Genomic DNA, 12097 nt, shown 5'->3' with positions numbered 1-12097 from the left:
TCATCTTGTTGTGACCTCTGCATGTGTGTGTGTGTGTGTGTGTGTGTGTGTGTGTGTGTGTGATATCGTTGTAAGTGTACGTATTGGATTGTGTGTGTGGGGGTGTGTTTAATGTGTGTAATCACCTCTCCTGCCTGTGCAGTTTCTTTAGTGTTTGAAGAAACAGAGTAATTGCCTCCTACGTGACGCTGTATAACAAGCTAAGTCTCTTAATGAGAGTAATGCTTGTTGTGCCCAAAGCAAGAGGCCCAGTGTTCTGTGGGTAAAGTTGGCACACACACGGAAACCAGCATTTTACTACAGTTGGAAAAGGTTCCTCTTGTTTTGAATATTCAGCATTTTGTCTTAGAAATATTTGCTTAGTTACTCAGTTGCTGTAGCTGCACGACTTTTCTGAGAAGTATACAGGTGGTGGTGCGCTGCCAGGTGGTCATACACCTGGTTTACTGGAAGTGGCAAAACAATGATGTTTCCTGAGAGCTTTTTGTAGGATGCAGCATCCAGAAGTTAAAAGCAGAAGAGGACATGTCTGGAGCACACATTTGTGAAAACAAACAACAAGCCAGCCAAGGAACACTGTAATCTTGGATAAGAACCATATTCTTTGTAGGTCTGAGCGGGGGCCAGAAAACAAAAAAAAGCTCCTCGCTGGATTGCAAAGACAATAGGAATCCAAAATGAGTCCAAAAGACATTTAACTATAGAAGAAAATGGCCCTTGAACTTTAACTCTGCTTATTACACGGCTTTGTTGAATACTCGATTCTGATTGGTCAATCACAACGTTCTACGGTCTGTTCTTTTTTTTATAGCAGACCGTTGCTGTGTATAACAGACCGGTGCTATGGGCGCAGTTCTGATGTCGGACTTTGGAGGACCATTTTTGTGTCAAGTTATTGATTTCTTCAGTAAGTAGCCGTGTAATAAGCAGGATAATGTACAGTTAGTGGGTCATTGTTGTAATGACTTTGGTGACCCTTCCTCTTTCATAGAGGCACCACCAGGTCATCAAAATTCGTGATGATCAGAGGAGCTAATCTCACAAACACAACCCTTTCTGCACAATATAAAAATACTGGAAAAAAAACATATCTAAAATATCTAATTGTTAAAAAACACCATACATAGTCGTGCAAAAATATGACAGCGTGAACAGAAGTTCTCATAAATGACTCGGCACTTACCCCAAATCATTCACAGCACTTTCAGATTAATAGCACAGTCCAACTTCCAACTTCCCGTACTGAAAACAAACTGCAGATGTTCTACATGTGAACAGATGAAAATAATCCCATTCAGTTGATAAAAGATCAACATTCATGCAGAGCCACGACACATGAAAGTCATATTAAAGATTGATGTTTTCAAATTGAAACATTATTAATATACTTTAAAGCTCCAGTTGGTAACTTTTATAAAAATAGCTTTTTGTTGCATCATATGAAACTAGACTAACTAACCTAAGGAATCCATTGGTACAAACCATGGCATACTAGCTTTTTTGTAAAGGAGGTTAAATAACGCTCCACATTTACGCTAAATTTTGTCGAGGAAAAACAGGCATGGCTATTTTCAAAGGGGTCCCTTGACCTCTGACCTCAAGATATGTGAATGAAAATTGGTTCTATGGGTACCCACGAGTCTCCCCTTTACAGACATGCCCACTTTATGATAATCACATGCAGTTTTGGGCAAGTCATAGTCAAATCAGCAAACTGACACACTGACAGCTGTTGTTGCCTGTTGGGCTGCAGTTTGCCATGTTATGATTTGAGCATATTTTTTAATGCTAAATGCAGTGCCTGTGAGGGTTTCTGGACATTTAATTTAAAACCACTTTTATTGAGGTGTGCATGCTAAAAGTGGAAAAAACTATAAGTGGCTTTTGTAACATCTGTTTACAAATCAACGATAGAGAGTTCAATGTAATGTACGAAGAAAGGTCACAGATTTGACCTGATTCGCGTAAAGGTCCATCATCAGCCATGTTTCCTTCTTTACGCTCAAGTTCATGTTATCATCAAACGTGTGAGAAAAAGTGCCTCCCAGCTGTACATCGACATACATTTGCACTCACTCGCCAGGCTGCCATACTGTCGGCACGTGACTGTATGGCACACATGAGATGAAGCGGGAAAGAGAGGCAGAGGAGGGAGTGTGGGAGAGATAGAGAGATAGAGAGAGAGAGAGAGAGAGAGGGACAGAGAGCATGGATGAAAGTGAGTGCATGTGTGTGTCTGGACATGTGAGTGTCTGTGTGAGTTAGCATTTCTGTGCGGAGTGTTTGCTCTGTAGCTCACAAGGCTAAGACCTATTTTTACACCCACACTCCCACGCTCCGGAAACACTCGCCCGTGACGTTTGTTTCCTTTCTTTTTCTGCCTCGCATTATCTTCTCACCCCACATCTCTTCTTCTCTCATCACCATCAGCATCATCATCCCTAGACAGCGGCGTGCTACCGTCACCTCGACAAAATGCTTTGCTCTCAGGTCTTTTGTGTGTAGAATTGAATCGAATAGAGCAGACGGATCAGGGTCGCTGCTGCCAAAAAGGAGTGATTCTCTTCTCTCAGCCACTATACGAGCCTTTAGAGGTAAATTGCTGCACCCAGGAGTGTAGACTGTCGAGGATGAATTCAAAGGAAAACATTTTAAATAGACACCGTCAAAACAAAATTCACCCGCAGGGAAACCACGCCTCAGGAGGCTGACTTGCGTGCAGCAGTGAGGATGGAGCGATGCACGAGACAGAGAGTAAAATCATTTTACTAGCTCAAAGGGAGGCGAAGTTGAGGTGATGAGGGAGCTCCATATTGTGTTGCCGACCGTGGGAATTGTGATGTTACGTAATGGCGCACACACTCGCAGCATATACACAGAGTCACAGATCCAGGGGCAGTGGCTGATGGGGAAGTCGGATGGACCCCTCGCCTGCTAGCAGGACTTCTTAAGTGCTACTGCCATCAGCGTTCTGTTGCTTGCACAACAGTCTCTCAATCCCTGGGAACCCAGAGTGTACACGTGACCATTAAAAGGGTTCCTTCTGGCTGAGGGGTGATTTCTCATTCCCTCTCATCCTCTTTCTCTCTCATCTCTCTTTCTCCTTCTGAGCAACAAAGGGGGTTTTTCCTTCACGGCAAAAGAGTCATTAACATAACAGGCTCAGGGACAGCACTTCCACCGAGGATGGCAGGGTGACAACAAAAAGGAGCAGCGTATTTGGCTTATTACTGGATCTACTGTAAATGTGATCTTCTAAAAACCTGTTAATGGTTGAATATAAACGGAGCCTCATGGGGACAGTAGGGATAAACAACATCTGGGGAGCTGCTGGGAAGAAAAGCTACGCAGCCCACCTTCATGCCCACAGACAAACATAAATAATGTGGATATACTGAGGAAAGAGCTGCCCACGCATTCAGCTGCACACACGTCAGCTCACTCATGCCTGCGTGCTTGCAGAGGTGAAAGTATGGAAGATATAAAATGCCTAAATAAAAAAAAATCAAACAAAGAAATAAAGTGAAAAACAATACACATTGTACTACATTAGTCAGACCAGCGTTCGTGTCCTGTGTGAAACCAGAAGTCATAGCTGATTTATTTGTGACATAGGCAAAGCAACGCCACATACGGAGTTATTTTAAGCCAAACCACGATCTTTCCTAAGCCTAATTTAGTAGTTTTGTTGCCTAAACCTAACTAAGTCGATCTTTTCCTAAACCTAACTAAGTAGTTTTGTTGCCTAAACCTAACTAAGTTGATCTTTTCCTAAACCTAACTAAGTAGTTTTGTTGCCTAAACCTAACTAAGTCGATCTTTTCCTAAACCTAACTGAGTAGTTTTGTTGCCTAAACCTAACAAAGTCGATATTTTCTTAAACCTAACGAAGTTGATCTTTTCCTAAACCTAACTAAGTAGTTTTGTTGCCTAAACCTAACTAAGTGGTTTTCTTTCTTAACCCTAACAAAATTGTTTCCTGTGAAGACGGAAGTTTATTTTGTAAAGACTTGAGCGGAAATTGACTTTCGACTGGATTTTCGTAGGCAAACGCACGAAAAATGAGGAATAACTTTTCGTACGATATCATAAAAACCGTTGTATGAGAAAAACGTTGACTTAGTTTACGTACTTAATTTAAATCCAACCATGACATTTTTCCTTAACCTAGCGATGTGGTTTTGTTGCCTAAACCTAACTGTGGACGTCACCGTAATTTTGTTGCGTGGCGTACAAATGACACAGGAAAGGGCTAAAATGCATCCTCATAAGATAAGATACGATATACTTTTATTGTCCCCGTGGGGAAATTTTTCCTGGACTCCGTCCAACTGCAGTTACAAGCACTAAATTAAAACAGCATCAACAACAATAATAAACAATTCCACATCAAACAGGGAAACAGTTTCACAGAAACAGATGTTTCAACACATACACAGTCCACGTACATAATGGCACATACTATCACACATGACATGCAGAATGTCCTTGTAATATCGTGCTATTTATACACTTTTCAGTGAGATCATGTTGAGTTATGACACAGTAAATGCGTACATAAAAAGGAAACATATATAACAATGTGTATTGTATTTAAACTTTATTTCTTTGTTTGATTTGTATGTATGAAGGCATTTTAAATCTTCCACAGGAACACATGAATGCACAAAAAAGACACCTCAAGGTCATTTTCACCAGCTAGTTAAAGTGAAAGCTTTGAGGTTTTTGTATTATTATTATTATTATTATTATTAATAATAATAATAATAATGTCCATTAGGATTATAGTTTAGAAGGTGTATATAAATAACTGAACACCTGAAATAGACTATAGCTGCCTTTAAAACATCCTGGAAGTCCATCCATTTTTCTATCTATGCATCATGCACATGTTCCTCCTCCTCCTCCTCCCTGATCCAGTTTTCTTTTCAGCCTCGGGTTCTATCCTTCCTCTCACACTCCCCTCGCTCTTTCCTCTCCTCAAACTGCATTCGTAATGTAAATCATGCCTCACACAGTGTCTGATATTGTTCACAAGTCGTATTTTAAACGAACACGCATGTGGCAAATGCTTTCTTATACAGGCAGACAACAAAAATCAGCTCTAAGGAAGATGAAGTTCAAAGAGTGATGAATCCACCAGAGAGTTGGTTGGTGTTGCTATGGAGATTAGTTATTCTCTCTCCCACTCTCTCTCTCTCTCTCTCTGTGTGTGTGTGTGTGTGTGTGTGTGTGTTTCACCTGATGTTTTTTGGGGGTGGACTAAATCTGTCACTGGTCACTCACAGCTTAAAATGGGTCTATGAGCTCTTGTTGAACCCCTGGAAGGTGTTTAAAAGAAATATATGTCAAAGAACAGAGGATAAAGAGTAACGCACACACACACACACACACACACACAAACACACACACTCACACAAAATATATATTATTATTATATATTTCTCAAATTTGAAGCAGTGCCAGTCATATATTCCCACAGCCATCACTCAGGCCTTGTGTGCAAAAAAACACAATGTCCTCTCTTTTTTGATGGAATTTGAGTGCGCGCACACACACACACACACACACACACACCACACACACACACACACACACGCACACAAAATATATATTATTATTATTATTATATATTTCTCAAATTTGAAGCAGTGCCAGACATATTCTCACAGCCATCACTCATGACCTGTGTGCAAAAAAGACACAGTGTCCTCTCTTTTTTGGTGGAATGCACACACACACGCACACACGCACACACACGCACATACACACACGCACACACGCACACACGCACACAATATATTATTATTATTATTTCTCAAATTTGAAGCAGTGCCAGACATATTCTCACAGCCATCACTCATGACTTGTGTGCAAAAAAGACACAGTGTCCTCTCTTTTTTGGTGGAATGCACACACACACGCACACACACACACACACGCACACACGCACACACACGCACATACACACACAATATATTATTATTATTATTTCTCAAATTTGAAGCAGTGCCAGATATATATTTCCACAGCCATCACTCAGGCCTTGTGTGCAAAAAAACACAATGTACTCTCTTTTTTTGGTGGAATTTGAATGTGCACACACGCACGCACGCACGCACGCACACACACAAAATATATATTATCATTATTACATATTTCTCAAATTTGAAGCAGTGCCAGACATATTCTCACAGCCATCACTCATGCCGTATGTGCAAAGAAAACACAATGTCCTCTCTTTTTTGGTGGAATGCACACACACACACACACACACCAAGACACCCCCATCCCATCTCTGACATTAACTCCTGCTTGCATGAATATCGTTCAAGCGTCACATGAGCCAGCTACCGACTGCACGTGCAGGGCGCACGACATTGCCAGCTAGAAAGAGAGAGAGAGAGAGGAGGCGCCGGATAGTGCGCATGATCAAGAGAAAACACTCTTGGCACTTGGGTAACACTAAACTCATCATTCTCACAGCTTTTTCACTAAAAGACGGGAGGGTTCATTACTGGAGGAATTAAAAACCACTGGATATCTTAACTTAAGCAGCATATAGTGTGTTTTAAAAGTGCCATTGAGTGGACACCAGAGGAAGACTTGTTTGGGCACATTTCAGCACTGGACAGCTCTCTCTCCGGAGCTCAGGAGCGCGCTTTCTGGCATGTGGAGAGATGGGCATTCCGGAGTTCCTGCTGGAAGTGTCCCTGGTGGTGATCGCCGTCGTCTCGTTGCTGACCAACTTGTCGGTGCTGCTATGTTTCACCCAGAGCTCCGAGTTGAGATCCCACGTGCCAGGCATCTTCATCCTCAACCTCTCTTTCTCCAACATCCTCCTCACTGTCATCAACATGCCCGCCACTTTCCTCGGAGTGGCCAAAGGCGCTTTGCCCTTCGGTGACCGGTTCTGCCGCGCGGTGAGCTTCTCCGAGACTTTCCTCACCGCCAACGCGATGCTGAGCATGGCCGCGCTGAGCATGGACCGGTGGGTCGCGGTGGTGTTCCCGCTCAGGTACTCCAGCAAGATGCGCTACCGGGACGCCTGTCTGATCGTGTTGTACTCGTGGCTACACTCGCTCACCTTCTCCCTGACCCAGCTGCTCATGGATTGGGGCGGCTACAGCCACACGTACGCGTCGTGCACCGTGCGCCTGGATGTGGAGAGGAGCGCGACGCGGCAGCAGCAGCAGCTTGCCGCCTACGCGTCCTTCACCGCGCTGTTCCACTGCGGCAGCTTCGCGCTCTGCCTGCTCGTCCTCTGCTTCGCCTACTGGAAAGTTCTGAGAGTGGCCAGGTCTCACTGCAAGAGGATAGACGTGATTACAGTGCAGACCCTGCTGCTGCTGGTTGATATTCACCCCAGGTATAGTATATGCAACTTTGAGAGAGAGATGGTCTTGGACTTCAGTCTGGGATCTGTTTCCAGTGCAGTTTGGTTTCAATGGAGAACATGCTTGACTTAAAGCAGCAGTAGGTAGAATTGGAGCAAATATGATTTAAAGGGACTGTTTGTAACTTCTTACACGTATAAATCACCCGGGTCGGTGTCCCATGCGTGCTCGCCTGTGGCTACGCTGTTCAGACAAGACTCCAACACAAACTACACGGAAGCACCAAAACCTTAAAGTTATATCTAGTGAAGCCCGTCTGCTAAACAGTGTTGGCGGCGGTAGTAGGACGCAGGGGAGACCATAGCTTTGGTCTCCAGGGCCGGAGTCTCTGCTGTACTCTGCTCCTCTGCTCCTCTGCTGCCTGCTTGCCTTCACTCACACACCGCTCGCGTTCCTCGCTGTACCTCGCGTGCATGCGCGCACACTCCTCACTGCAGAAGAGTTAGTTTAACTCTGAGAATATCTAGTGAATGTACAGCGGACGTTTGTGCAGAAATAAATGCTGCAGCTCCTCCAGACCAACAGAGGTTTCCCGTGTCTTGTGAAGTGACGGGGCTCCACAGCGAGAAACGTTATCGTCTCCGACCGGGTGCCGGTATCTCCCTCCGGCTGCAGTCGGAGACGATAACGTTTCTCTTCCTGCTTCAGCCTAGCCAACACTAGGATCAGCACTGATTCATGGAGAGACCTTTGTCTGGTCAGCTAACATTACTGCCAAGCAGGTGAAATATAGAGTGATATTGTGGTTTTAGCTGACGTGTGTCGCCTCACTGTTTTGAGCGATGCTTGTTCATGTCTATTTAGAGCCAGCAAGTGCGAGCCCGACGCTGACTTTCGTTGACTTAACGGCCACAGGTGTCGCTGTTAACAAGCATTTCTGAATCTTACAAACAGTCCCTTTAAAAAAAGTTATTTTTATAAAACAGTCAGTATATCCTGACAGTATGTGCATGAGACAGGTAATCTGAAAAAAAAATGATGTGCCTCTGGTGTCCTCCGGTTCTCCTAATGGCATCTGCAAGATTTCACAGACCGGAGGAAAAACAACCAGTCAGAGCCGAGCTGGAGCCTTGCTGTCTCTGAGCAGCTGTCAATCACTTGCAAACTCCCATCAAACGTTCAAAATAGGCAGCGCTGATCAAATATGAATCAATGTTCTGTTACTGTAATGTATATTTCTCGCATAAAATGTTTTCAGAAACATCTTGTAGTGTACTGTTTTGCCGTAAAGTGAGAAAGTTTGTGACCCAGCAGCCATGTTGAGATCAGTTGAGGGAAATACCAACTTTCTCTCGCCTAGTTTGACTGTTTGATCAGAGTTCCCGAGTGATTGACAGCTGCCTCCGTTGAATGAACAATTTTCTAAAGCCTGAAAAAAACAGCCATGAGGAGGTGCAGAAGTCTAGTTTTCTCTCAGAACACTTGAATTACAATATGCTGAAAGGTTATTATGGAACGTTTGCCCAATGATGCCAAAAACATTCTACCTACTGCCACTTTAAATACTGTACAAAACCTCTAAATGTTAATATATTAGCTGTTATGCCTGACATGAATTAATCTCCCTATGTTTGTGTGTGTGTCTGTCAGTGTGAAGGAGAGGTGTCTGGCTGAGCAGAAGAAGAGGAGGCAGCGCGCCACTAAAAAAATTTGCATCTTCATCGGCACCTTCATCCTCTGCTTTTCACCCTATGTTATAACAAGGTAACAGCCTGCTCCAGCTTACTGTTTTTATGCTAGTTGCTTAACTTCCCACATGATTCGTCTATGTAACATTTCCTGTGTGTCTGATGCATCTATGATACAATTTATATTGATTGTGTGCAGAGCAGCAACAATTAATCGAATAATCGCTTAGTTGTCAACTATTAAGTTAATCTAAAACTTTTTTGATAATCACTACTCGGTTTGAGTAATTTTCTAAGAAGAAAAAGTCAATATGAAGTGAAGTGAAAATATCGAGTAAAATATTTCATTGCAATTAATCACATGATTGTCCATAGTTCATTGTGATTAATCACAAATTAATTGCACATTTTTTATCTGTTCGAAATGTACCTTAAAGAGAGATTTGTCAAGTATTTAATACTCTTATCAACATGGGAATGGGCAAATATTCTTGCTTTATGCAAATGTATATATATATTTATTATTGGAAGTCAATTAACAACAAAAAACAATGATTTTTTTTCTAGTTTCATATGATACCAGTATCTTTACTCTAGCTTTAAAACTGAGACGTTAAAGAAATTAGTGGCGTTAAAATTAATTAACGTTATTGCGCTAACTTTGACAGCCTTAAATTAATATATGATAGCCTTTCCACAGGAGCAGCTTTTCATATTTATTGGACATTTTGTTATGTTCCCCTATTAGTGCCTTTGCATAATTCCCAAAAAGCGCACAAACAGCCAGTATCATATTAACAGGGATGTAATCTTGAGCCTGAGGCAACTAAAACATATATAAAGCTTGTTCATTGTAATAAAAGCAGCATGTTTGAATATCCATACACATTCTGTTGTTTTGAAATGTAAAAAAAAATGCTGTTAAAATGTGTAAAAATCATATTGGCAAGTGAAAAATGTGCCCTCAAATCAGTATTTACATTTCTGTATAATATTATTTGAAGCGATTTCCGTAACACTATATATGAAGTTTATGACTATAATGCATTATAAGTACATTCATAACACTTTATAAAACTCTTTATAGATGTTTTATGAATGTATTAATGTTTTCATAGTGAGAGGACACCAGTAACTAACAGATGTATGGAACTCCACACAATTACATTTTTAAAGAAACCAGCTGAAATGTGTAGGATTCATTTAAAATATATTTTAGAGCAGCTAATAAAGAGTGCTAATACACAGAAATAATGGCATAATCATGAGAAAATAAGTCATAATTGTGAAATACGATCACATAATTCAGACTTAATATCACATAGTTATGACTTATTGTCTCGTAATTATGAGAGATGTGAGATAATAAAGTGGTGTTTTTGTCAGAAATGGGCTTCCATATTCAGCACATCAGGGCCAAGATAATTGACGTCTTCTGCTTCTTCTTCTACTCCTTCCTCCTACAGGTTGGTGGAGTTGTTGCCTTCTGTGCACATCCCTCGGTACTGGGGCATGACCGCCAAATGTCTTTCCTACGCCAAGACCTCCAGCGACCCGTTTGTCTACTGCCTGCTGCGGCAGCAGTACAGGAAGGTCCTAGTTAGTGTCATCAGCCGGCTTATGAGAAAGACTCACTACTCGCTGTCTGTCCACAGTGCGAGCAGCACGCTGGACACCACAGACGACAACTGCATTGCCAGAATCACCTGAGCTTGATGTGCAAATGTTTGAATTGATTCAACACCTGCATCCCTCCTACAGAGAGGTCAGAGGTCAGGGTCTCTGAAGAGCAGAAGCCCTGCAGATGGAAGGGAGTCAGTGTCTTGCTTAAGGACACTTTATCGCAGGGGTGGACCTCAGCGTTGTCCACTGGGAGAGTTGTGTAGGACACATGCTCAATGAGACTGCACAGCATTGGCCTCCGACGTGTGCCAAACGCCTCTTCAGCCTCCACGGACTGCTGTTTCCACAGGGCTGGTCAGTGTGCCTGCTGAGGCATTGCCAAGAACACACCACATGAAGCCCACAACACTGTTTATCATCAATGTAAATGTAGGGTTGAAGAAACCTTGAATTTGTCAGGAAGTGGTCTTCATGTTTCAGTGAAAGAAATGGGAAAATGTTCATTCGGGTGGCTGTTTTGAAGCTAATATTAAGGTCTGTGTTAATAACTGACATTTTTAACATGTAAAAATAGGTGTGTGAAGATGTTATATTACCACAAAAACACAGATGCAAGAATAAACTCCACTGCCACAGACACACTCTGAGTCCACTAATGAAAGGCCATTAGATTCTGGTAGAATTGTGATTTTAAATTATAATTGTGTTGTAGCAGTGAGTTCCAGCTTTTTTTTTGCTTAATCACAGCTGTGGGCAATTCAGACAGTGAAAGAGAGTGAGTCATTTGAAGGATGCCTGAAGTAGGTGAAAGCACCAGTGTTTCACAAGAAAGGAAAAAGCAAAAAATAGACAAAGGTCATAAGACAAGTATTGGCAACAGATTTTTTTGTTATTCCTTTAAAGGGCGGGTCCATCTGTGTTCTGTTCCGTTTTTTATTCATATGGAAACGCCCACTCAGCCATTGCAAAAAGCAGTGACGTAGGTTACCAAAGTAAGCTTATCAATAAAGTTATGAATAATGTGAATGCTAGCACTAGCTGAGTCAAAGTTAGCTGTGTTGAGTTTGGAAATAACTGAAAGGGTTGGTTAGGATTTTTTGAAGTGCGGTTGTCTGTATTCTCTCGTGTTTCTGCGAGGTAAAATGACTGTTTTGTGAATTGAGTCTGGTCTGGTCTTGAAGACTGCGCTATAACGGCTACAGTTACTGTCGGAAAGAGCTGTCTGACAGCGAAGTAAAGCGGCTGTGGACGGGCGCAGCAGAAAAGCGTATTTTAGCCACCTAAAAAAATCAATATCAGTTTAAGTTTACACTATATTTAGGATATTTTCACCACTTTACCTTGCCATCAGACAGTCCTTTCTGACGGGGGACTGAAGCCGTTATAAAGATAAGACCAGACTCAATTCATAAAAACAGTCATTTTACCTTGCAGAACACAGGAGTTGCT

The 12097-nt window shown here is 42.1% G+C and overlaps 1 protein-coding gene across 1 annotated transcript; it reads left to right on the top strand.

Moving 5' to 3' along the window:
• The first annotated feature begins 6175 nt into the window (after positions 1–6175).
• Positions 6176–11285, top strand: LOC119485841 (G-protein coupled receptor 26-like). Its single transcript, XM_037765659.1, has 3 exons — positions 6176–7369; positions 8988–9101; positions 10492–11285. Exons 1-3 carry the CDS (start codon positions 6681–6683, stop codon positions 10733–10735), a joined length of 1047 nt encoding a protein of 348 aa, XP_037621587.1. The 5' UTR covers positions 6176–6680; the 3' UTR covers positions 10736–11285.
• The last annotated feature ends 812 nt before the right edge of the window (positions 11286–12097 follow it).

Source organism: Sebastes umbrosus, chromosome 3, assembly GCF_015220745.1.
Source record: "Sebastes umbrosus isolate fSebUmb1 chromosome 3, fSebUmb1.pri, whole genome shotgun sequence".
NCBI classification, from domain to species: domain Eukaryota; kingdom Metazoa; phylum Chordata; class Actinopteri; order Perciformes; family Sebastidae; genus Sebastes; species Sebastes umbrosus.
Note: the sequence above shows the minus strand (reverse complement) of the source record. Positions and strands in the feature narration are given on the sequence as shown.

Coding starts and splice junctions, on each gene's coding strand:
- LOC119485841 (XM_037765659.1), top strand. CDS start 6,681: ATGGGCATTCCGGAGTTCCTGCTGGAAGTGTCCCTGGTGGTGATCGCC. Junction 7,370..8,987: donor CTGGTTGATATTCACCCCAG/GTATAGTATATG, acceptor TGTGTCTGTCAG/TGTGAAGGAGAGGTGTCTGG. Junction 9,102..10,491: donor TCACCCTATGTTATAACAAG/GTAACAGCCTGC, acceptor TTCCTCCTACAG/GTTGGTGGAGTTGTTGCCTT.